General features: G+C 42.1%; 1 protein-coding gene across 1 annotated transcript; it reads left to right on the top strand.

The window, feature by feature from the left end:
* Positions 1 to 3,425: 3,425 nt before the first annotated feature.
* Positions 3,426 to 25,777, top strand: p4ha1b (prolyl 4-hydroxylase, alpha polypeptide I b). The gene is made up of 15 exons (XM_079512701.1): positions 3,426 to 3,788; positions 7,811 to 7,902; positions 9,530 to 9,626; positions 9,972 to 10,123; positions 11,317 to 11,454; positions 12,699 to 12,938; positions 15,069 to 15,271; positions 16,605 to 16,781; positions 17,584 to 17,654; positions 22,137 to 22,236; positions 22,482 to 22,535; positions 22,633 to 22,698; positions 23,412 to 23,480; positions 23,603 to 23,699; positions 24,421 to 25,777. The coding sequence occupies exons 1-15, from the start codon at positions 3,775 to 3,777 to the stop codon at positions 24,501 to 24,503; spliced, it is 1,653 nt and encodes a 550-aa protein (XP_079368827.1). The 5' UTR covers positions 3,426 to 3,774; the 3' UTR covers positions 24,504 to 25,777.
* Positions 25,778 to 26,102: the final 325 nt, after the last annotated feature.

The raw sequence follows: 26,102 nt of genomic DNA, 5'->3' as shown, positions 1-26,102 counted from the left end.
AAGTTGGAATCTGACTTCTTTTTTTTTTTAATAATATTTATTTTATTTGGAAAAAGCAGTACAATAACAGCATTTCTATGTATACATAGGACACAAGTGCAGTTTTCAGGAATTTTTTTCACCCCTCTTCCCTCCCTCCCCCCTCCAAGTGACTCCATCTCCAGTGTCTCTGTAACATCCTTGCTTTCTTCAGGACTACATATGGGATTAAGTCAACACTTAACAGGGGCAAAGGGCAATATCACTTCAGAGTGTACATTTCAGAAGGAGAAAAAGAAGAAAGAGTGGGCAGACAAAAGAAAAAGACAAAGGAAGATTCCTTTGTCTTCTATCGTGTTTCGCCTGTCAACGTTTGAAACGGCGACACGCTTGCCTAAAACTCTCAGCTGAGGCCTCTCGTGGCTGAAGTCTGCTTCAGACGGCGCCACAGGTTTCTGTTATGGTCAGAATCAAACAAACAAGGAGTCACTGAGGCCTAGTCTGAGTTTTGACTACCGTAATAACTTCATAACTTAATACTAAGGCTGTAGTTTGTTCTCACCAAATGGGTGATAGTGTTCCACCGGCGGAGGGTGATCGTTCAACGGCAAGCGGGGTGAGTGCTCCGCCGCTAGGTGGGGACGAGTGTTCTGCAGAATCCGCACTAAATGGGGCGAGTGTTCCGCCGCTGGGGGACGACCATTCCACGTAAAAAATGGGGGCAAGTAGGTTTTGGGACGAGCATTCTGGTTACCCTCTCTATCCTATCTACAGTAAATAAATGCAAAATCTGCCCATAAATAAAATTGACCAAATACAAGAGCACCATAGAGTACCGAAGTCCTGACGTCACTCGTTCATCCCATGGGCCACGGAAGTTTTTCTCTATGGAGAATAACATTGGGTCATCTAAAAATAAACAAATTGTCCTGGCGATATTGTCAGGGAGGTGGCTCTATATCGTTTATGATAGTCAGTCACTGGTGAAGGAACCCATACCATAAAGGAAAGGAACCAAAACACAAGGCAGACAACCTTTAATGTCTTGCATAATGGCTGCATAATATTATGGCATGGCTGGCTGTGTTTTACTTTTAAGCCATCTCCCTCATCACACCTTTGGGAAATCCCAACAGGACTGTACAATTTACAATTTACAATTTAGGCATTTAGCAGACGCTCTTAATCCAGAGCGATTTACATTAGGCAAGAACAAAAGCATGGGAATACATCACATATAAAATGCATTTATCATGAAACATGCGTAAGCTAAGAACGTAACTAGAACATATCTAATGACACTATACATATAAACTATGCTATACATACATACGTACTATGAAGTGCTATGACTACATACAATGCAATTATTGTGCTGTCTACATGACATGCTATCTAAGTCTAAAAAGTGCTATCTAAGGGGGTAGGATAAGTGCTATGGGCCATGATGGAGTCTGAAAAGGTGGGTTTTCAGACTACGGCGGAAGATTGGGAGTGATGCTGCAGTTCTGATTGCAACGGGGAGTGCATTCCACAGTTTTGGGGCCAGAAGGGAGAAGACTGTCATAAAACAAATGCTTGGGTATGAGGCTACTTGTTATTTAGCTGTACTATATAATGCGCCACGTGTCTCAGCAGGTCTAGTAGTGTAAATATTGTATATTTACTGCACAAACCAATTTCACCCTCTTCCTTTTTTGTTTGATATGCCACTACTAGACTGACAAATAATATTGTTTTTGTTTGCTACCTGACCTCTAAGGTGACATTTTTACAGTTTTACACAGTGGCTGTGTACTGTACTGTATGTCTGGACATAATCTTGCAAACCACTGACTGGACAGATCAGTGCAACCATGTTTGTGCACACTGCGAGACTGCCACAGATATTACCCCAATATATTTTCCGCCTTTCTCTTACATCGCAAGACATTTTTAATGCAAATAACACATATTTCGCATCCAATAAAGAATAAACAAAACAAAACAAAAATAAATATTGTAGACTATTTTACTGAGGTTAAGGTTAGGAATACATTTAGTTAGGGCCGATTCATACTCCTATTTTAGAGCCGAAACGAAGTTGGTTCTGGGAAGCATGCAGTCTAGTTTTACTGAGGTAATGTTTTCTAATAAGGTTAGGTTTAGGCATAGTTTTACTGAGGTTACATTTAGGAATATCTGGTGGCATTGTGGTCGACCATTCCGAGGTCACCGGATTTGACCCGGGGTGAGTGTTCTTGTATTCATAATTGGAACCCATCGGGCTGCGTAATGTGGTTACTTTGACACTGTGGGACCTGGCTGAGTGAGAAGCCCTAGGCCTGCCCTAGGCCCTATAGGGCTACATCTGGGCTTTTGAGTTTAATAGTATTGTTTACTCCCTCCCTCAGCACCTCCCCTACTTGTCTTCTACGCCAATGGCGTGAATTCCGACAAACGGAATTCACGCATACCGCTGCTATCAGGAGGAGGCCCAGGTGAAGAGCTTAAGTGGAGAGGCTTCACCAAGTAAAGTATGTATGTAATGTATCCCTATGCGTGGGGGGAGGTGGTCACTGGTCTGGTCAGGACCATAGAGGGGTCAGTACTCAGGAGCCGATGTGTGGATTGGGCACATTTTTAACAACCCTGGCAACCACTTTGACAGGCTGGAATGGCTTAGGGTTGACGAAGAGTACAGCATCTTGCAATGGGTCTGGTCCACAAGATTCGCTACACCACCAAGATACCCATGTACCTGTCTAAATACTTCCTTAATGTCAATGAAGTCCACACCCACTGACCACAACACCTGAGGGAGTTCAACAAACCATGTGCAACCCAGATTCGGCACAAACAAGGGTCTAAATTCATTCCGCTCCTATGCCACCAAAATGTGGAACGCCCTACCAACAGTCATTAAGACATGCAAATCCCTTGACTCCTTCAAAACTGCTCTCAAAGGGCACCTGGACGGCTGCAATTCGAAACTGGCCCCGTAAAATCTGAATCCCCCACCCACCCCTTTCCCCCGGGCCACTGTAGGCTATATGTTTCTTTTCCCTTTTTACCTCCTCTATGATGATTTCCTGTTTTTACTATATAGTTGTGTATATTGTCTCTCAATGTTTTGATTAATTGAAAATGGTGGACCCTATTGTAAACAAGTGTAATGCTTTATGGTTTCGTCCACTCACAGTTAACAGTTTTTTGTATTGAGTTGTACTTGAAATGTACTGTAATTCTGCAAACTGTTAATCAATCCATCAATCAATCAATCAATCAACCACACACAACTTCGCAGTTCTACAAATCTACAAACCTTGCGTCTCAGACTGAGACCACAATAGCAGCAGAGAAAAACATAGCATGTTTGTACTTGCAATACACGGCGGCGACGGCGCTACAGTATGCGTGGGTTAAGTATCTAACCAAAATAAGCATGCATGGTCGCTCCGGGGCTCCCAACACCTCCCCCATGGACGAGCGCAAGTCCCGAAACTATCTAGTCGGCTTCAACTCCTCCTTCTCCGCCAGTCGCCAGACGAGTGTGTGAGATTCCGCACGTAGCATTTTTGACTTGTGTATAAAAACCAGCCCAAACCGCCAGATGGCGAACAGTTAACTTTTATCTCGTAGTCGGTATCGATACATCCATCCATTCAGCCACAGAGGGATCTTCATCGCACACACCGGACAGGTTTCAGAGCGTCTGCAACTTCACCATTTCATCATAATCACTGCATACCTACAAACCCTGATCACTGGAGTGGAATACCCGCGGGCCATCAGACATCACCAGTCAACATCAACATGCTCTCGTTTCGGTAAATGTCGATTCTCACAACGTATTCAGGAATGGATTAATAGCTCACTGGTGGTGACTGAGTGACTTTCACCGGTTAACGGGCTGTTTGAGTCAACTTATCCACAGGTCCGAGTGTTATCTAACGTCCTAAACCAACTCTGTACTGTACCAAGTCTCGCTGTACTGGATCCAGTTAAAAAGAGGTTTGTTTTGAAGCCGTTAGCCGTGCTTTGACTGTTATGCTATGCTTCTTTTGGAGTGGGACTGCTGCAGGCTGGATTCTGGCATTCCGATGCAGCGGCGTGTGGTCATGCTGCCACATAACAGTAGCCTAACTGTTATGTGGAATGTTAACTTATTTTTGTTTACATTTCCGTCTCATAATAAGCAAGGTTGTAGGCCTTTACTTATACTAAATAGCAAAACATGATTTTGCAGTAGTCTTAGTTTGAGTTGTTGTTCTTAGGGATAGTTCATGGTCTTAAGTTAAAGCAATTACGGTTTTAAAAAATCGAGTTATTAGTGCTATTACGACTTCTACAAGTACAAACTAGTTGTAAAGTCAAACGACTCCCTTTCCTGATGTTTACCCATCTGTTCGGGTTAGGTTAGGGTTAGTTCTACTGATCACATCATCAGTGGGTTAACCGGGGGTCGACGGTATCCATCATGGATGGATGTATTGGTTGGTCTTCATGCGTAGAATAGTTTTCCCTGCAAGGGAGGGGCGAAGACGTGGCAAGTTCTATCCAGCCACATCCACTCTAGAACTCTCTCTCCTAGAACTTTCACTCCCACAAACATTCTTTTCTTTAAGTTTTATTTGATTTTTGACAAGTTGCCAACAGTGTGAGACACATCAAAGCTCAGCCAGAGTTGAAGAGCATCTCTCTTTGGTTCAGCAAGAGGCCTTCTGGAGAAAGTAAAGGCCTAAAGTGGCCATTGATTTGGTTTGAATTTGTACGTGTCACAATTTAGTTGATGTGGAGAAATGTGTAGAGAAATAGCCTACAGCAATCTATCCCTAAACAGTTTTTCCTGGAAATCTTAAGCTCCTGACTGCCTACAATTTTGTACTTTGCTTAACTCAGATTCTGCACAATTAAGCCTGCAATTCCTTCAGCAATGCAGCTGGCTAAGTAAGTAAGTAAGTAAGTAAGTAAGCAAGCAAGCAAGCAAGTAATTAAAAGTAAGATGTAAAACGTGGCTGTCCCCCCAAACGCTGCTGTATTATAGCCTATATTGTAACTCATTATAGGTACCCTATAATAATAATAATAATAATGGATTGCATTTTTATAGCGCTTTTGCCTTTTCTACGTGCCTACTCAAAGCTTACAATGGTCCATTCATTCATACATTGGGATTATTTCCATGTGTTTGATGACAGAGTACAAGTTGTACATAGAATAGACATAGTCTAGTATAGTTAGTGATCAAACTTAGCACAGTGATGTCTTTTCTGTGCTGTCAGATGACAGCTGGGAGTGGGAGCACTAAATTAGTTCCGCAGTTCATCTCAGGCCAAAGGGGAAAAAGGCGACTGAACGGAATCCCCCCTATGTCTACGAGGTTCAATTATCACAATTATTATGACAGGTCTAAGCCTACCGTAGTTGGCCCTGTTGTGTTTTTTGCACTGCTGGAAAAGGTCAGGGGAGGCAAATCTTGTGAAAAATGTTAAAGAAGGGGGGGCTACACAAGCATGCACATGCATGCATGAATGAATGATTGCTGCCAGGCAGACTGATACATGAATGCATACCCACACACACTGCATACCAGGGCCGGATCTACCATATCGGCACTTTGGGCACGTGCCCAGGGGCCCTTGGTCATCAGGGGCCCCTTTTTTTTTTAGCTCCACAGAAAATTTCCCTGCTAATCCGAATGAAATAAATGGTGTCTAAAAAGATTAGTGTTTTATTGTTGGTGAGAAGGTCAGCTGAAAAGTGCAATTGTGTGTAAAGCAGCAACAATGCGCTAGATTGGTTGTCACTCTGGGGGGGGGTAGGTGACCGGAAATAGGCCAATATAACTTCAGTGCCCAGGGGCCCTCAGAGGTGTTAATCCGGCCCTGCTGCATACACTTGCTCACTCGCTTCCAATTAAGTTACTGACTGTTACGAATGTGGTATAACAACAGCCACCTTAATGTTAATTCTTACACATACAGTCCATGTACGTATAACCCTTTTCAAAACATGATCACAAGAGGGACACTAGCTGTTGGTAATCACATGTTATAACTCAATAATAACTACATCGTCTATGTGGCTATGACAATGTTCTTGCATATTGGGACAGAATGATCTTGGCATATGAACAAACTAATGCAAATGTGTCACATCCTGCACATGTAATATGTAATGTAATATTCTTAGTTTTGTCATTTTAAATAGAATTCAGATTTAATTGACTGAATTGAATTAAAATGTAGAGAGTTTATTGTTCTGAAAGTGCTCTCCACGTGTCACTCGCTGTGACCTGAATAGAAATGCCATATGCTGTTTTTTTGTTTGTTTTTCATCAAACCTTGAGGCACGCAATTATTTATACAGTAGGCATATCCATTCCACTGTTCGCGGTACGTTTTGAATTATGTGCTCACCTCAAATAACTAATAGAAAAGGTAAATTCATTTATTCAGCTCTTGGCCCAGAGATAATTTCTAGTTGTGAATGAAGCCTCCCCCGCCCATACATGTTAACCCTGCCATTTCCTGCCCTTCATCAACCCCAAACCTCCCCCTTCTCTCAAACCGGCTTTGTAATAAATACAGCTGTGTTTCTCGACACAAGTTGGGCTATTGCCCACTGTGCATACCGGTATATGAACCTTCAACCTATGTACACAAAATGTGTGCACTTGGCCATCAACACACACGCACAAACATACACACTTTAGACACTGTAGGCATATCTTGTCGCTAGCATCAATCGAATGAGAAGATGGCAAACAGGGGTATAGGGAGAGTAAAGTGCTAGGGCGAGGTGGAGTGGTAGGAAGAGGTGAGTACCATTATTCAGATTACAATGGAGAATTGAGACTGAGTCTGCAGTTCTAACTGCAATGGGGATTTTATTTTAGGTCCTTAGAGTCTAGGACTTGTTGAGCTTTGTCCAGTGTATTTTAGGGGAGGCTCGGTCAGCATTCCTGTGTTAGCTGATCTAAGTGAATGAGAGGGGGTTGTAGACACAAGCACACGCACATGCACCTCTTTCTGTCTGTCTCTCTCTCTCTCTCTCTCTGTGCCTCTGTCTGTGCCTCTGTGCCTCTGTCTGTCTGTCTGTCTGTCTGTCTGTCAGCATAAATAATGCTGCAGAATGCTACAGAAGCCCAGTGACAGGCTCGCCTGTGCCTGTCCTAAAGAGACACATTGGTCACCACCAATGAGTTGTATTTGGCCTAGTATGGTGGGTGGGAAGGCCACAATTCCCTTTTCCAAATTTCTGTATATTATATTTTTGTGATAGTGTAGACTTCGAGAAGTGGTTCTCGAAGTTGATTTGTTGCTGATACAGTTGATTTATTCGAGACAAATGTATTTTGGCGGGCCTTGATGCCGTCGTAATGACTGTTTTTACACTTAGCCAAAAATAGACGATCTACAAGCTCACAACGTGTCGCAGCACGACGCGTTGTCAGCTTGTAGATCTGCTATTTTCAGCATGCAACCAAGTGTAAAATCACTTATACTGGATGTCTTGTCCACTAGTCCCTTCCTAACATTTTAGTCTAGTTTTTATTTGTTGACAAAATTGTCAGTATATTTAGTCTTCGTTTTAGTCATCATAGCTTAGTTTTCAATGAAAAAAGGTAGTCGACGAACATTTTTCGTCTTAGTTTTAGTCGATGAAATCAACACTGCTCCACAGTCTAATACATATTAATGTATTGCCATGAGTTTGAGAACCACTGGCGTATAGAGGGATTTACATTGTACCTAGACATTGCAATGATTTTATCAATACAGTATCGCAAGGTGCACCCAAGGCCTTGATTATTTTGACCTCTCTCTCTCTCTCTCTCTCTCTCTAGCAGTTTCAGGATGGAGCTGCAGTGTTTGTGGTGCTTTATGTTGCTGAGCTGCTTCCAGCAGTCTCTCTCGGCCGACTTCTACACTTCCATCGGTAAGACTGCAGGAAGACCTGTGAAATATGTGACTTGTGTATCTGTCGTCATCTCTGTTTTGAATTTTAGCCACTTTCTACCGCAAAGCTACAGTCTTAAAATAATCAACTCCTCCTATATGATCCTACACTAGTGTATAGGATCTACACACTGTATAGTCTACAGCCTGTCAAAAATAAGACAGATGGAAATACAAAACCGTATCTAAATGAATTATCTAGTTTGATCTATCTATTTATTTATTGCCATATCTTGTCTTCACACACACAAAAAATAAAAGGGCAAGGTTTCAGCCAGTCAGAGTTTGAATGAATCACAAAAAACGAGTAGAGGTACTTCTGAGGCCTACTGTCAGTGTGCACTGCTTGGATGATGGATACATTCAGTTAGAAACCTTTAAATAATATCTAATCAACCAGTGGAAAAAATAATAAATGTAATAAGCCCAAATGAATCAATTAATTCAAAGTTTGTTCTTAAGATTTTAGAAAACAGTGTAATGTTCCTTTTCACTCTGTAAACCAGTAGTCAATGAAAAAGACATGCCACTTTTCTCTGTCAGCACCCTGACAAATACTTTTCTATCAGGCTGTTTTTTTATTCTGCCTGGCGAGAACAACAAGGTCAGATGGTATAGGTTTGAACAAAAAACAACAGTATCAGAAATTAGCTGGGCATAGAGGACCAGAAGCAGCAAGTGCATTCCCCGGCAACGCCAATGATACGTGACGCTGCTGGGAGAAGGGCCGGCATCTGCCGGGGGATTATGTCACTCCACTGCCGCTCCATCTCGGTAAACTGCCGGTAACAGCCGCGGTGGCGCTGCCGGGAGAAGGGGCAGCATCTGCCGGGGAAACTGGGGGGATTATGACACTCGACTGCCGCTCGCTTCCGCGGCAGTGCGTTCATGTGTTGGTCCGACATGCGTTGCGTCGTGCTTGCGGTTAGGGTTTGGGGTAGAGTGTCGGACTGATGCCGCCGAGAAACACTGTCGCCTGCCGCGGAATGTTCCGCGGCTGATGCCATGCATTGCATCGTGCTTGCGGTTAGGTTTAGGGTTTGGGGTAGAGTGTCGGACTGATGCCGCCGAGAAACACTGTCGCCTGCCGCGGAATGTTCCGCAGCTGATGCCATGCGTTGCGTCGTGCTTGCGGTTAGGGTTAGGTTTAGGGTTTGGGGTAGAGTGTCGGACTTATGCCGTCGAGAAACACTACCGCCTGCCGCGGGTGTTCCGTGGCTGATGCCTTTGCCGGAAAATGCACTCCCTCTCTCTCTCTAGAGGACAGAGTAGGAAATCAAAAACAGTACAATGATTTTGACCTGACATGTCTGAGTTATGATGAACCTGATGACAAAAATATGATAAACAAGGGCACTGAGAAATTATTCGTAAACAGAGAGTAATTTTGACAGTTCAAAATATTTCTATCAGTGCGCCAGAAAGTAGACAGCTAGACTCCTGCTGACCCACGGCGTACAAAATGTCCAGCTTGTGACCTGTAGCCAGAGTTCAGTTTCCATCCAATCAGATGTAAAATGTAAAAGGTTTTGGAAGCAATGCAGTTCCATAGGAAGGATCACAGCAACACAGATAATAATGTTGTGGTTGTGATATTTGTCCCTCAGGTCAGATGACTGATCTGCTATACACTGAAAAGGACCTGGTCACCTCACTGAAGGACTACATCAGAGCAGAAGAGAGCAAACTGGAGAAGATTAAACAGTCAGTTCATGCACTCCTACGCACTCATAAACACACACACACACACACACACACACACACACACACACACACACAAATGCGCACACACACAAAAAAGTTCAAGAAGAATTTGTATGCTATTTTTGACTCATGTGACTTGAAAAATTAATAAAGAAACTTTGATAAAAAAAACAAATGCACACACACACACACACACACACACACACACACACACACACACACACACACACACACACACAAATGCACAGATAAAGGATCTAAATTGCTTCAGGATTTTTTTAAGCAAATTTAAGCATTGGCACTAACTGTTTTTCCCCTGTTGTGTTTCCCCTGTTCCCCTGTCAGGTGGGCTGACAAGCTGGATTCACTATCGGCCACTGCCACACAGGACCCAGAGGGCTTCCTGGGGCACCCGGTCAACGCCTTCAAGCTGATGAAGAGGCTGAACACAGAGTGGGGTGACCTGGAGAGCCTGGTACTCAAAGACACCACAGACGGTAAAGATGTGTGACAGGCCAGGGGCACACCTGGATTTGATAGGAACCCCCTTTTGTTCACCCACTGTCAACCTGGTGTCCTATTTTGGGCATGTCATTATAGGTGAAAAGTTTAGACAAAAGACAAAACAAAACAGCAAAAATAGACAATCTATAAGCTAACTGGTTGCATGAATTTGTCGTACAACAAAGCAACAAAGCATATAGGGTTTAGGTCCTAAACCCTATATGCTATGCTTTGTTGTACGACAAATAGCTTATAGATTGTCTATTTTTGCTGTTTTGTTTTGTCTTTTGTCAAACCATTTCACCAGACAATAAATATTGTCTGGTGACCTAAACTTTAGGTGATTAACCTGAATGGGGTTGGGCGGCCATAATGGATATGGCCACCCAACCCCATAATGGATAGTGTAATGGATAGTGTCATTATTTCGAGGACAAAGAATCAAAGGAAAGTATCTCAGAGTCAGGTTATAATGGTTTTCTTTACTTGCCGCTATGAGAATTGTCCTGATGCAGGAAACTACACCAAGGAGATAAAAGTAAACCCAGGTTTGGCCCCAACAATCTATGTCATAGCGGGTGGAGCAAGTCACCCAAAATTTGAGAGGACTTGTGATGTCATGCCGTACTTTTTATTTATGTTTTTTCTATTCATTTGGTCATTAAGGTCCACAGAATAAGAGGCCTGCTCTGCCGGAAACATCACGAAAAGAAGTTGTATACCACACCATAGACAACATTTTCCAAATTAAATTATGCTTTAAGTAGCATGTGACATGTCAAACTAGGGAGTTTTCATGATTCTGAATCCATTCCAAGCATTAGTTTCGCACAAAAAAACATGGGCTAAAAAACATCCATAGCCGTCATCACATTTGTGATGAGGTCAGCACAAATATGATGCGGTCAGCACATTTGGGCAAGTGGCTATGGCCGAATTTAGGCCAAGGAGTGTTTTTCGTGCAAAACTAATGATTGAAATGGATTCAGAATCATGAAAACCCCCTAGTTTGACATGTCACATGCTACTGAAAGCATAATGACATTTGGAAAATGTTGCCTTATATACTGGTGTGGTATACAAAAATGGCCATCACTTTTTTTTCAAATTTGTGATGATGTTTAAATTAAGACTAAATGTTTCTCTGTCACTTCCTAAATTGTTCTCATCTCCCTTTCACTTTCAGGTTTCATTTCCAATCTGACCAGTCAAAGACAGTACTTCCCCACAGATGATGACCAGACGGGGGCTGCTAAGGCTTTGCTCCGTCTGCAGGATACTTACAGACTGGACAGTAACACAATCTCCATAGGAGACCTGCCTGGTGAGGAGCCAACTTGTTTCCAAACACATTTACAACCTTCAGGTTTTATAAATAAAAAACACAATTTTACAGGATTTGTAAAAAGCCAGCTCGATAAATGAAGATCGGTACACGAGTTACGGGCAGCCGTAGGGGAGTCGGTAGAGACATAAAGACAGAGCAGGGGAGTTTCTAAGTGTCCCTGAGCAAGACATGTAACGGGGGGGAAGCACACTTGGGCGTCAAGGCGCGGCAAAAAGCCGCTCGTGGCAGGCGTCTCTTCCTGGTTTTTAGACAGCTGATGGATGGAAATTAAGCTCCACCCCAGATTTCTCCCTGCGTCTAGGGTGGGCTACAGCCCGGGGGCCCCCGACGGGGGAGCCCCCCCCCCCTTTTTGAGTGGTGCAAACCACTCCAACAACTGGCTTTGTTACCGTGTACACGTGTTCGTACCAAAAAAACGAGCATGGTTGCTATGGTTAGTGTGTGACGTCACTGACATGGCTGATCAGACTATATAAGACCTTGCACCACTCAGTTCACACGGGTGTGATTTTATTTTTTAATGATTTGAAATTGTAAAGTATTGCAATTCAAGTAAGATTTATGTTTAGTTATTGTACATTTAGTATTATGGTTAAAACGACAGACAGTGACGCTGTGTTGTGGGGTAGCTGTGGAAACCCCTGCCAATGCCGCTGTGCATGGCAGCCTGCATTCAGCGACTACCGGTAGTCTGTCTGTCTGCCTGTCTGTCTGTCTGTCTGTCTGTCTGCCTGCCTGCCTTTCTCTTTTGGGTACCCCAAAATTACAGCGAAACTACGCCAATTATTTCCCGGCCGCGTGGCTTTACCGTGCGACCAAAATGCACCGCACAGCCCAGGGGGGCCCTGAAAGTTTGTCTAGCCCGGGGGCCCTTGGGAGGATAAATCCGGCCCTGCGCGTGCGAGCTTCATTTTCCATCCACCAGCTGTCTAAAAACCAGGAAGAGATGCCTGCCGCTCGTGGCTTTTGGCATCTTTGTGACGCTACAGTGTGCCTGCACTGAACACCTCTAACTGCTCCCAAGGTGCCGTATTAACTCATTCAATGCCAGACAAAATAATCATTTAAATGGCAACCCCGATTAATAATGACAAGCTGAAGCTGATAATTGCTTGTTCTAGTTCCAGTTGATTTGATATTGCCACCTAAAATAAAACTTTCCTGCAGTGCTCTTTGGACAATATATTTATTGTCTTACCCCTCCTGTATAATGTTTCTAGGAGTGACATACAAAAGCCCCATGACCGTGGAGGACTGCTATGAGCTGGGAAAGATTGCATACTCGGAGGTGGATTACTACCACACAGAGCTGTGGATGATTCAGGCCTTGAGGCAACTGGACCAAGGGGAGGAGTCCAACATAGACAAGGTCACAGTGTTGGACTACCTCAGCTACTCCATCTACCAGCAGGGGGACATAGATCGGGCCTTAGACCACACCAAGAGACTCCTCAAACTTGGTGAGTGTGTGTGTGTGTGTGTCTCTCTCTCTCTCTCTCTCTCTCGCCACCCCCCAAAGACTTGAGAGAAGCACACAATCCTGGGTGATAATTTCAATGTGAGTGTAGAATTGGACCCGTGAAGCTATTAGCTGGATTACATAATATGGCCTTTTTGCGAATAAGTGCCTGTAAATTGAATCCAGCTCATTCAAGTGGCACACTGTGTGTGCTCTCTCTCTCTCCAGAGCCATTTTGATCTGTGCCTCTCTACAAGGTTACACACACAAGCCCTCCTCCCCTCTGCTGCCTACGCTTCACTCCTTTGTATGACAGAAAATAACAGATCTATAATAACCTTGCGACGTGTTGTACACTTGTAGATCGGCTATTAGCGAGTAGAAGGGGAAAGAGATCCACAGCGTAGTACAGAGAATCCCTTAAATTCAAGCAGAGCGACAAAATGCAATCTGAGATGGACAATGTATAAGACCCCAAAGTGTAAAAAATCTCCCCATGTGAAGCACTTTCAAAAACAAATTTCAGGCCCTAATGATAGTCAGGACTGCAACTATATTGATTATTTTGATATTTGACTAATAGAACCACTTATTTCAGTCAACTCATTATTTTTGCACATTTCCCCTCCTTAGTGCTGTGTATGTATATGAATGATTCAGGAACTTCTCATCGTGCTAAACATGCCTCCATGTGTCCTTCCATTTCTCTGTAACTATACTGTAACACATGCAGTCTAAAACTATTTTTTATCAGTACCTGTCCTGATTTATTGCTGAACTCAGAATTTCACATGAGCGTAGACTGGGAGGTCTTTAGCTTCCAGCTGCATGTAGAAAATACTGTCCCTACCTCACACATCTCTTAGTGCATTGCAGGGCTACTCTGGAGATTATGTTGTTGGTGTACAGTAGCCCCATTCCATTTTATCATTGTGAGGTTCAAAACTGGTTGTGCATCGACAACCAGTCCTTTCCTATTTGTATGTGACAGATGCAGGAAGCGTACCTTGCAAAATCAATGTTAAGAGTGTCAACTGTGAGTGTCTGTGAGTGTCTCTCACAGTTGCTCTCTTTATCAAGAGTATCGCTTAGTTCTCTACCGGTGGAGGTGCCTGTTAAACAGTTTTTGTGAATGGGACAAAATTATTTCTAGATTTATCTGGAATGGGAAAAAAAACGAGAATCAAATACCAAACTTTACAACTCCCTAAAGAAAGACAGGGATTATCTCTTCCTAATCTGAGGGATTATTATTATGCGTGCAATAGACCAATTATTTGTTTACAAACATTGGGACTGGGCGCACAGGTGACTGTTTCATGTAATCAAGTCCCAACAGATCTCCAAACCTGTTGTTTTGGGGAACGCTGGTTTCAGTTCATTCAACCTCTTGTGTTGGCTAGTGAGATGCACCCTAGGAGACATTTATACTCAAAGCGCAACAGTATTGTGCACAGAGAACAGCTGATATACAAGCTCACATCGCATCGCGGATGCGACTATTGTGAGTGTAGAGGTCTGCGTGCGCAACACCATCGCGGGACGAAGCATAAATTATACTCGTGTCACGCTCATGTATTCTGGACTTGTCCTAAAATTCAGAAATACTGGCATGATATCCGGATATCAGGATATATATATATTTTAAGATACCTCAGACTTGTTACTTTTTATTGTTAGGAAACATCCCCGAAGTTTCTAATACATGACAAATATGTAATCAAGATCCTCTTAGCAACAAGTAAGAAAGCGATCACACGACGCTGGTACCAACAGGACCCACCAACGAAAGAATATTGGATGGGCATTACTGAAGAAATATACAACATTGAAAAACTAACATTCATGTTCAGACTACAAAAGGATAAGTTCTATAAAAAGTGGGATCTCTTCCTCCAACCCATTGACAATGTATGAGAATTTAAATTAATTTAACCTGTAATATATGAAAACAAATTTCCGCTTTCTTCTTTTGTTTTGTACTGTTGTGTCTTTTTTCTTGTATCTTTTTTTTGTTTGCTGTCCCTGTCTTTTTTCTCTAAAAACAAAAAAGTGTCAGAAGTAAGAAGTAAAAAAAGAGTATCACTTGTACTCAATAAAACATACTCTAAATAACTGCTTGTCTTTCTAGACCCAGAGCACCAGCGCGCCCAGGGCAACCTGAAGTACTTTGAGTTCCAACTGGAGAAGCTGATGAAGGAGGAAACTCCAAAAGAAAAAGAGGAGCGACAGAAGAGAGAAATAAGTGAGAAGCCTAAGAAGAAGGCCTTCAAGGAACCCCTTCCAGAAAGGAAGAAGTACGAGATGCTTTGTCGAGGAGAGGGAATCAAAATGGTGAGGACTGCAGGCAGATTCACGGTCAATTAGTTAACCCATTTTGACCTGAGATCAGATTCTAAAAATGTCTTCTACATCCTGACAGTTTTCTGAAAAAGCTATGTTTCTATGTCAGTCGTTCTTCGATTTTTCAAAAATAGCAGACCTACAAGCTCGTAGCGCGCCACTCGGTGGCGCGCTACGAGCTTGTAGATCTGCTATTTTTCAATAGCTAAAGCATAACATAATGCTAACACCAAAAGGGGTTCCCGCCCCCAAAATGGGTTAAATCAACACTCCTGATTTTACTATGCACTATGCACTTTAATAAACTGCACACCTGCATGAGATGCTGTCTTCAGTACATAACCCATATAGTCAGTCAGTTTGGTCCTAAACATCGCACAGATGCTCCCACGTGGCACGTAATCCAGTAGCCACAACGCCATGGGTAATCGGCTACTAAATAGCTACATCCCCCAAACAGTCAGGCTTATGAATGACCTTTCTTGATGTTGCAAGAAAGATGTACTGTATGTGGCGCTGCTCTGCGGCGACACAGGCATGGATCACGCTTGCATGCGGGTCCTTGTCTGAGACAGATTTCTTCCCCGGGAGACAAAATAAAGCTACATTGACCTTGACCTTGACCGGATAAGGAAAAAAACGTTACAAACTCCGGAAATGTTAAAGGACAACTTTAGTTTTTTCCAACCAAGGTTCATGCTTTAGGTTGTTATTAGAGAAAGTAAAAGATGAGTGTTATTTTTTTTTCATTTGCTGCTTTCTTTCGTTTTAGGGATTTTAGCTGTTTTTGACAGGGGGGCAGGGTCATTCGAGCATGGGGCTAAATATGTATTTTACTACATTACTACATTTTATAACGATTTCTTTTTTTATTATTTACTATAGTCCTACTAGACTCCAAGAAATTACATCTAGCCACAAAAGTTCATGAGATCTACTGAATGTGTCAAACTGACATATTGAGCCTATGACACAGTGTGCCTTCCCCCTAGTAGGCTACCTTCATATTCAGCAGATCCTGTGATCTTTTGTGGCCAGATGTAATTTCTTAGGGTCTAGTAGGACTAAAGTAAATGATAAAAAAAGAAATCGCTATAACATTTTGTAAAAAAATACATATTTAGCCCCATGCTCGAATGCCTCCGCCCCCCTGTCAAAAAAAGCTAAAATCCCTAAAACGAAAGAAAGCAGCAAATGAAAAAAGATTAACACTCATCTTTTACTTTCTCTAATAACAACCTAAAACATGAACCTGGGTTGAAAAAAACTAAAGTTGTCCTTTAACTTTCAACTCTTTTTAACTCTTGGTTGGTATTCTCCACAGACCACCCGCAGACAGAGCAAGCTGTTCTGCCGTTACTGGGACAACAACCGCAACCCCAGCTACGTGCTGTCGCCAGTCAAACAGGAAGATGAGTGGGATCGTCCCTACATTGTCCGCTACCACGACATCTTGTCTCACAGTGAGATAGAGAAGGTCAAGCAGCTGGCCCTGCCCAGAGTAAGGAATCTCCTTCCCAGACCTTTAAATATATTATACATATATTTCACATGCAATATTATGTATTATATTACACTTGTTTCTAACGTGGTTATTATTGTTATAACTTAGTTAAAATTCTTTGTTTCAATTACACTTGATATTTCTGTGTGCTTTTAGTTATTTCTTATGGTGGTTTTTCTCAGTTTTGTTCACAGTTTTCTAGTTTTTGTTCAGTTTCTCTTTTTTCTGTCTGGTTTTAGTTAAGTGACTAGCATTGTAAAGTGTTTTACAATGCTGTAAATTATAGTTTACATACTCAAAGTACTGCCAGACACAACTTAAAATGTTTTCTCCCATGTAGGACGTCATAATGACAATGGGTGATAACATTAACATAACAATAACTAGAAAGACAGTGGAAATTAGTTAATGCAACTTTCATGAATTGGCATTTCCGTCTCAAGCCATGTTACGGCCAATTGCATGCCTGCAAGATTAGCTGCAGACAGAAACACAGCCACACAGGGCGGAAAAGTAGACGGATGTCTTAAGTAGACAGATGTCTACTTAAAACTAATCCCTGATCATATACATTTTTATTTGTTTGACCTGATGCTCCATTGATAAACAGGTGGAATTGCACTAACAAGCTGTGATATTTAAAAATAAGCCATGCTGGTTGAGATGATCCTGCTGGTTTGGATTGCTACCACACATGCACACACGCACGCACGCATACACATGCACGCACACACGCACACACACGCACACACACATTGGCACATCAGTGCATGTATAAATCATGTCCCTGGCTCCACAGCTGCGCAGGGCAACCATCTCCAACCCTATAACTGGAGTGCTGGAGACCGCCTCGTATCGGATCAGCAAGAGGTAAAACACAAGCCAGGAATCGCCGTGGAGGTAGCCGGGGGGAGGAGGGAGGAGAGGAGAGGAGAGGAAATGCATGCTGGTGTCACACACACTACCAATAGTCTATTTTTGGTACGTGACACGGGGGGCACAACTATGTACTGTATTAAAACAGGCATAACTCCATCTCCTTTTCCTCCCTCCATTCACCTGTCTGACCCGTTCCTGGACAATGCCTTCGCAGTCCTTCCACCGTCCCTCCATCCGTCTCTACCTTCATGTCATTTTGTCCCGAAGACTATACTGAGCCAAAACACAAAACACAAAAGTTGGAATGCAAATTTCAAATTGGTGCCACGAGAGTATTCTTAATCAAGACACTTACATTTAATGGAGATTGATTGATATGTGCACTCATTCTGCCGTAATTCGGATCACATTCATACCTTATCAGCACAACTGTTTACCGTTTTGGCTCAGAAGTCAGTGGGAAGGTTCACAAAGGGTGAAGGGTGGTGGAAGAAGAGGTGTTAATCTTTCTGCTGCTAGTAATTAACATAGTTTCTTTTGGTCAGCTGGGGCTGACCAACGTCTTGGTCTTGGGTTTCATCGACGATCTCGCCTTTAGAAACGCTTTCCTCCTGGACATTAACATTGAACACAAGTGACCGGATCTGCTTCTTCTCTCTCTCCTCTCTGTCTCTCTCTCTCCTCCTTCTCCTCCTCCTCTCACTTTCATTTCCTTCATTTTTGTTCTTACCGTCTGTGTCCTTGTGCCGCTGGGGGATAGTTAAGGCGTGCCACGGTGGGTGATCCTCAAACGGGAAAACTCACCACAGCCCATTACAGAGTCTCCAAGAGGTAAGGGGTCAAATGTCACTGTGTCTGACTGCAAGGCCTTCCCATCCTCGTCCATCCTCATCCATCCCTCCTTGTATTTCCTGGTCATACCTGTAACCGCCAAACACTGGAAAGATTTACATTTCAGTATGCACATGGAAAACCAACACAATGCGTTGAATACAAGTTTAAATCAATTAGGCTTCCTTCTGGAACCCTGGATACACCCGGGACGTAGTTTAAAGGACCACTTCACTAGCCTGGCTAATAAGCCAGACTAATATCACACAACACTGTCGCGATATATTAGTCTGGGCTGGCTCCACTTGGATTTCATTTCCCGGGGGGCGGGTTCAAACATTTTCTCTTTGACGCAATTGGTCAGAGCTACTGTCAGTCAAAAGTCTCAAGCATTGAACGTCACTGTACCAAAGCCCGCCCATATTGCATACCGTGTCCCGATTGGTCCGACCTGTTCTCGGTTGTAGGAAAGAGGCGTGCTACTGAGCCTCGCCAGACCGTAATCCGCTGGTAGGCAATTTTTTTTTGCCAACGGCTGATTCGGTCTGGTTTATTAACCAGGCTACCACTTCACCACTTTTCAACCTATCTTCATATAATAGGTCCTCACTAATAATCATGAAAAAATGGCGCATTTTTTTCTACTCGGTCTGTGTCTCATAGGAGGGCTGTGGGCAGTTCAGAAACCGTCTTCCAGTGACATCATCGATGGGGAATACAAGCTAATAGAAACTGCAGGCTTTCTAGTCCTGAAAAGCATTTTTGTAAAATAAAATCTGCCTAATGTCACTGGAAGACTGTTTCTAAACTGCCCACAGCCCTCCTATGAGACACAGACTGAGTAGGAAAAAATCGTGCCATTTTATCATGATTATTAGCATTATTATATTATTATATATTATTATATTATATGAAGATAGGTTGAAAAGTGGTGAAGTGGTCCTTTAAGCTGAAGTATTGTAGTGGGGGTTCCATGTGCAGCTGAACGTTTTCACTCTTCCATTGTAAACCCAATGACTCGAGGATTTTAATTCAAGGTCATGAGTTGAAGGCCTCTTTTCCTACGTCAAAAAGCCCGGCCACAAGTCACAACAACCCGATCTTCATGGTCCTTTCCTCTGTGCTGTTCCCTGGAATGAATCTGTCCATCTCCTAGTATGGATGAGCGCATTGTGGCTGCTCTGGTTCTAATATATGCTTCTGCCATTTCCCTGAACGGATCTGTGTGCTTTTGGACACACACAGACACACACACCTATGCACGCTACTGGCACGTGACATATAAACGCTGAGGCAAAAGTGTCACATTTGCCACGTTTTCTATCCAATCTGTTCTTCTTTATCTGAAGAAGGCACCCCCTTGTGGAAGCTGTCTATTACTACTTAAATCTCCTAAAACAGCTTCACAGAGACATGTTAAACCTAAATAACATTGTCTTGCATCCAACCCCCAATGTTTTTGGTTTTAGCATCCCTGCTTATTACTCGGAGGTAACTGGTCTAGAGTCAATGGTTGTGGGTGTTGTATAGTATGGGTTAGCTATGCTGTGTACGTAGATGAGGTGAACTCAGAAGGGAAGGAACTTTTCTGACTGAACTGTCACAGAGCCAGGGAGCAAGCTTGTCTCATCAAACCACGTGCTACCATTGGAAATGAATTGCGAGCTTGCGACACACAGGAGACACCGAGGAGACAGCTGTCTCTGATTAGGTGTGTCAGGCGCCTAGGAACCCAATGACTTTTCAGGATTGGTGAACTATTTTGCCAAATTTAGCCAAAAACAAACATACGCACAAGTTAAAGGGACACCCTTTTTGCAAAAAGATACATGTTAATGACGTTTAGAAGATTTAGAACACTTTCCTGGGGTCTTTATGGACTGACACTGGTCTCACTTCCTTCCTGGACTACATGTTGACTCAATAATGCGTGATTTCTTTCTACGTACGCTTTAAGACATAGACCCACCCTTGGTGACGCCCCGCGCGTCTGATTCAAAGCTTCTGCAGCAACACACACACTACAGAAAATCATATCATGAGCACACTTGCATAAACACACACTTTTGCCTACACATGCACACAGGACGTAAACGTAAGCCATAGTTCACCGTCATGAATCATGTCATGATTATGATTATGTCATGCGGCGACAGATAAATGTTGGCGTTTTATTATCGATTATTATCGCTAAATCGCTTTTCGTTCTGTGCAAACTACAACAAAAATAAGTGTTCACGAGACAATTACAGTTACAAGGCTTACCTTTTATCGGGGACGGCGACATAAATGTTGGCGTTTTAATATTATATATTATTTATATTATCGCTAAATCGCTAACGTTTTAATATTATTATCGCTAAGCTTCTCCCTACTTCTCTCCCTACTTCCTCTACTCTTCTTCTGACAGCAGCAGCATAGCTAGCCAATAAGAGGGTTCGCGGCCTATGTCAGGGCGGGTCTATGTCTTAAAGCGTACGTAGAAAGAAATCACGCCTCAATAATACAGCCCTCCCCCTATCCAAGAAGGAGCAGTGCACCAAAGCATTATGATAATTGTATTCCAGGAAGTGAGCCCAGTGTGACATCATGGACACGGCTAAAATCTAAAATATCTAAAACCACATATTACATACATAAAGACCCCAGGAAAATGTTCTAAATCTTCTAAACGTCATTAACATAATACTTTTTTTTTTGCAAAAACTGTGAAGTGTCCCTTTAATAATCTTGTAACACAAATTGGAGTCATCTGATTGGGTGAGACTGTCTTAAAAGGCAAGAATGTAGCCTGCAGTTAAAATGCTCGGAATTGATTCCACATCAGTATTGCTGAGCTTTTCTTGAGCCATGACTTCTACTTTTATGTAGTGTGGTAGACTTTTCCCAGAAAAATAAGCCTATGAATCTTATGATGTGGTCTGCATCTGCAGAAACAAAGATTTGCCACTTTTTTGAGGGCGCTAGCCCCTCCAATATGTGGCTTTTGAAGATTACATCTCATATGGCAGCCAAGTCTATGTGTTTGTTTAGACTTTAGAACACTTTAGAACGTGTCTATGGTTTGTTTAGTGCACTAAATTACGACTTAAGATGTCATGTGGACCATAAAAAGTGTGATTTTGAATAGATTATGTGGCAGAATTCATTGTCATGCATTGCCATTGCCTGGCCAAGAGAGACCCGCCCTGTTTTATGGGGGTGTTGCAGAGTCAGAGTGGGTGAGCTAGACTTGATGAAAGGCTGTAGTGTGCAGAAAGGTCAATTCACAAAAACACATTTAATACATGTACTGCTTTAGTCCTCAACAAGACCCTTGTGACCTGGCTAACAGAAGCATTCATAGACTCAAATGCACACATGGAGAAACAACTCAACTTCCTTAGCCAACCTCTATACCCTGAACTGATTGGAGATTCTGAATCTTGGGATATCTTGTTAGTATTTTCTCTTAAAGTGTTTTCACTTCTTCTCTTTTTTCTCTTTGTCACCTGATCCTAAGGTATGAATGTTCCTTGCTACTAAACTATTTTCAGCATGACATTTCCTTGACTGACTCTTAAGTAATCTCTTAAGTAATCTTTACTGCCATCTTGTGGACATGTGGTCACATCACACTGACTTCTCAATTGATGTCTGCAGTGCTTGGCTGACCGTCTATGAGGATCCATTGATTGAGAAAATCAACCAAAGAATTGAGGACCTGACAGGACTGGAGATGGACACGGCAGAGGAACTTCAGGTTTGTATGAAGATCCTGTTTATGTGCTATGATTTGGTTGTTGTACCTATATATCTTGTTTATGGTGTGTGTTGTCGTCAGGGATATCTATTTCCTCTTTATAGGTTTGTTTAGTTTATTCCTACAAATCCCTTTGTTTGAGTGAAACAAATTACAACAGCCTGGACCATTTTAGACCAATCTCTGGTGTGTGTGATTTGTGTTGTGAATCATAGAATTTATTTTCCTTCAACCATCTTCTGCAGGTTGCAAATTACGGTGTTGGAGGTCAATATGAACCTCACTTTGACTTCGGACGGGTAAGACCTTTGAATTGCCACACAGCAATTGTCTTGGTAACATTACTTACGAGACCTAAAGTATGACATGTTCCTGTTGTTGCCTCTGTCTCTACAGAAAGATGAGCCAGATGCTTTTAAAGAACTGGGCACCGGGAACCGCATAGCAACATGGCTCATCTATGTAAGTGCTTTGTGTATTCCCTCAGTTAATGTCACTTTATAATGAAATACAAAAATATAATAATTTCTGTTTTGACTGAGATTCACATGCTAATTTACATACTAATTTGTAACATATGTTAGATAGTTAGTTTCATAAATTTGTCTTCGGTCTCAACAGTAAAAAACAAACAGTTACAACAGCAACAACACTTAACACAATTATTTTCTCATGGCAAAATACAGTGGCAAATACATTGGAAAAACAAACAAATCTAGCGAGACATGGTATCATTTAGTGCCTTAATGGTACTATAGTTTTGGGACATCATAAATATCTGTAAAACTTGAGTCCTGGAAATCACACCCATCCTTCAAGTTGTAATCACTAACTTCTATTATTATAGCATTTGTGATTCATGAATGCAGAAAGAGTCTTACAGTCAAAAGGAGTCTGAATTATTTTCCTCAAGGCAAAGAACGTGATGGTATCGATGGAAACACTGGTGTGGTGTGGGGTGCAGTACTTAGTTTAGACAGTTTTTGGTAGACTAGTCATTGGTTAGACCAGTCATTAGTCCTACAACAACTACAACCTATCTCAAACCCTCACCCTAAACCTAACCTCCCACGGGGCAGCACACCTAAACCTAACCAATGAGTAGTCTAAACTAAGTATGCACCCAGTGTGGTATTCCTGTGTTAACGTTTTGCGCCTCTGTCCCCGTGTCCTAGATGAGTGACGTAGCAGCAGGAGGCGCCACAGTATTCCCAGATGTAGGAGCTGCAGTATGGCCCAAAAAGGTAGGGGCTGCACACACACACACACACACACATGGTATAGCTTTTTTTTTTTTTTTTGGTCATGGGCAAAGTTTGGGAACTCCTGAAAATGTGCTTCACTAACCTCTGCCACTTGATTTTAGGGTTCTGCAGTTTTCTGGTACAACCTGTTTCCCAGTGGAGAGGGAGACTACAGCACGCGACATGCAGCCTGCCCAGTGCTGGTGGGAAATAAGTGGGGTGAGTCCCGCTCATGAGTGCTGAGGTTCTTTTGTGACAACCACACAATTATTGCGTGGCAATTATTACTTCAATATATACAATAATACAAAAGATTAGGAAATGTACTATATCAGTACATTGTGTGCACTTCCCAAAACAGAAGCAAATTCTATCTTAAAACTTATACATTTTAACCATTTTAACCATCCCTATTTTGGGCATAGGTGACCATTTTTAATTCCTCAAAATTTGAATAGCGAACATAGCAAATATACACACTGTCGACGCATCGTGATGTGATGTGTTGAGTTTATAGTTATGCTAACTTTGGTATGAATACATTGTACCTTGGGATTTTGACTTGCACATTGGTGTGCCTTGGCCACAAAAAGTTCGAAAATAACTGAGAATCCCAATAAAATGTGTCCGTGGTAAAACTACAATACCTTTAGGTACAGCATTATAAGCCAGGCATCTTTTACAGCACAGCATTATTTTTTATGTGTAAGCGATTGTCATTACAGACATTAGGTTTATGTAAAATCTGGTGATTTGGCATTACAGGTATTAATACAAAACTCAAAGGCTAGAATAGGATTCTTGCAAAGTGAGTGGCAAACTATAAATGAGTGTCTGTCTATGTATGTCACTCTGTCTGCAAATGTGTCCACCAGAGGGTGCTGGAAACACAGATAAACTATGCACACCTTTTAGTTTTAAAATGTAATTTTGCTTTCAGTATCGAACAAGTGGATCCACGAACGAGGCAACGAATGGAGACGACCTTGTGGCCTGAACGAGTTGGATGGGATTCCCGTGTAGCTTCACACACTCCTGTTGTACAACCCTACCTTCCCTGTGAAACAAAGAACACTGCTGCAGTGCAGATGACAAATCATTTATGGGGTGAAAATGGCTTTCCACACCTAATCCTTCGCCTCGCTCCATTCCCAGTGCGTGGGTTCTGAGCCCAGAGACCGTTGGGTGGGATGTCTAGCCCCTGGACAGTATTAATATTGCTCTGAGTGATAATTTGTTCTTAATGTTGTTGGAGGAATGCCATGCATAAACTCTTGATCGCCCCTCCCTCAAGTCTTTTATTATTTGCACTCCGTAATGTCTGTGTGAACTTTTTCTCAGTGCTAAAGAGACCAAGAAGTACCTTAACTCTGAACGCTAAAGGGATTTGATTGTTCAGTTTGATAGATTCACGATATGCCTGGGTTCCTTTCAATCTATGCAAGCAGCATTTGGCGTCGTCGATTTTGGAAAGGTTGTTATTATCTTTTAGCAATGCTAGTGAAGGATATTGATGCTGAAAATCAATTCATGTAAAATCACATGCAGCGTCTTCAAACCAGCTCACCAAGGTTTTCCCTAGAGCTAACTATTGAGACAAATGCAAATATGTCTATTGAGAAATCAGAAGTTGTGCTTATTGACTTTCACTCACTTGGCTAACAACTGCTGAGAACTTTCCACTTGTCATTCTCAACAAATCAAAGGCATACTTCTTAAAATCCTGAGTTTTTGGTCATTGGTAGCCTGTTATGAGCATAGCAAAATGTCTACAAAGTTATAATTCACTCTTGCTGTTACTAAAGTTTTCATTGGAAAATGTCAGGTTTGATTATGTTGATTTAATAGGTGATCACCAAAGTTTAAATCTTTGTAACATTGTTAAATGTTGGTCTGCCTCACAACAAAACAATTGTTACTAATGTGTTCTAATACAAACATATACACGCAAACATTCATGGGTGCCTGTACACTGGCATTTCTGCATGCTGCATTGACACGCCAGTGTTTTATATTGTTTTCTGAGGATGGAAAGACTCATTCGATTTCAAAGAAAAGACACAAAATGTTAATTTTATTCTATTTTTTATGCTCTGTACAATAACATTATTCTTTAAAAATCTTTTAGTTATTTGGAGCTTGAGTGGAAACCGGAGCCAAAGAATGTGTGGTGATTTTTATTTTCAAGGGTCCAATGATTAATTTATATTTCAAAAACCTGTTTTATGTTGTATTTTGCCTTTTATGAAAGTCTTGAAATGTTTGTTTTCTACAAATAAAGTATGTTTCATTGACGAGTTAATAGTGCTATAATTATTTAGGCTACTGTGCCGCTGTGTGTGTGTGCGTGGGACTGTCACTCATTTTCTCATTCTCACTAATTTTACGTCTCTTTTCCTGCAAGATGTGTTTTTAAGCCTGTTAAAATAACATGACAAATATTCCCTGATAGGCTGCTACAGTACCAAGTCGGCCATACCACCTATGACCAAAACTTTTAGTTTTAAAACAATGTGAGACACCAGAGGGGTTTAATATTGTAACAAAATGATAGGCAAAATAATAGGCAATATTAGGCTTATGGTCGGATATGACATCCATCCATCTTCAAACGCTTATTCG

This window comes from Electrona antarctica (assembly GCF_951216825.1).
Source record: "Electrona antarctica genome assembly, chromosome: 10".
Taxonomy (NCBI): domain Eukaryota; kingdom Metazoa; phylum Chordata; class Actinopteri; order Myctophiformes; family Myctophidae; genus Electrona; species Electrona antarctica.
The sequence above is the reverse complement of the archived record's forward strand: the minus strand, read 5'-3'. Positions and strand labels throughout refer to the sequence as shown.

Excerpts from the sequence above, each read along its gene's own strand:
- p4ha1b (XM_079512701.1), top strand. Across the intron at positions 7,903-9,529 it reads CGACTTCTACACTTCCATCG|GTCAGATGACTGATCTGCTA; the intron begins GTAAGACTGCAG and ends TTTGTCCCTCAG. Across the intron at positions 10,124-11,316 it reads ACTCAAAGACACCACAGACG|GTTTCATTTCCAATCTGACC; the intron begins GTAAAGATGTGT and ends TTTCACTTTCAG.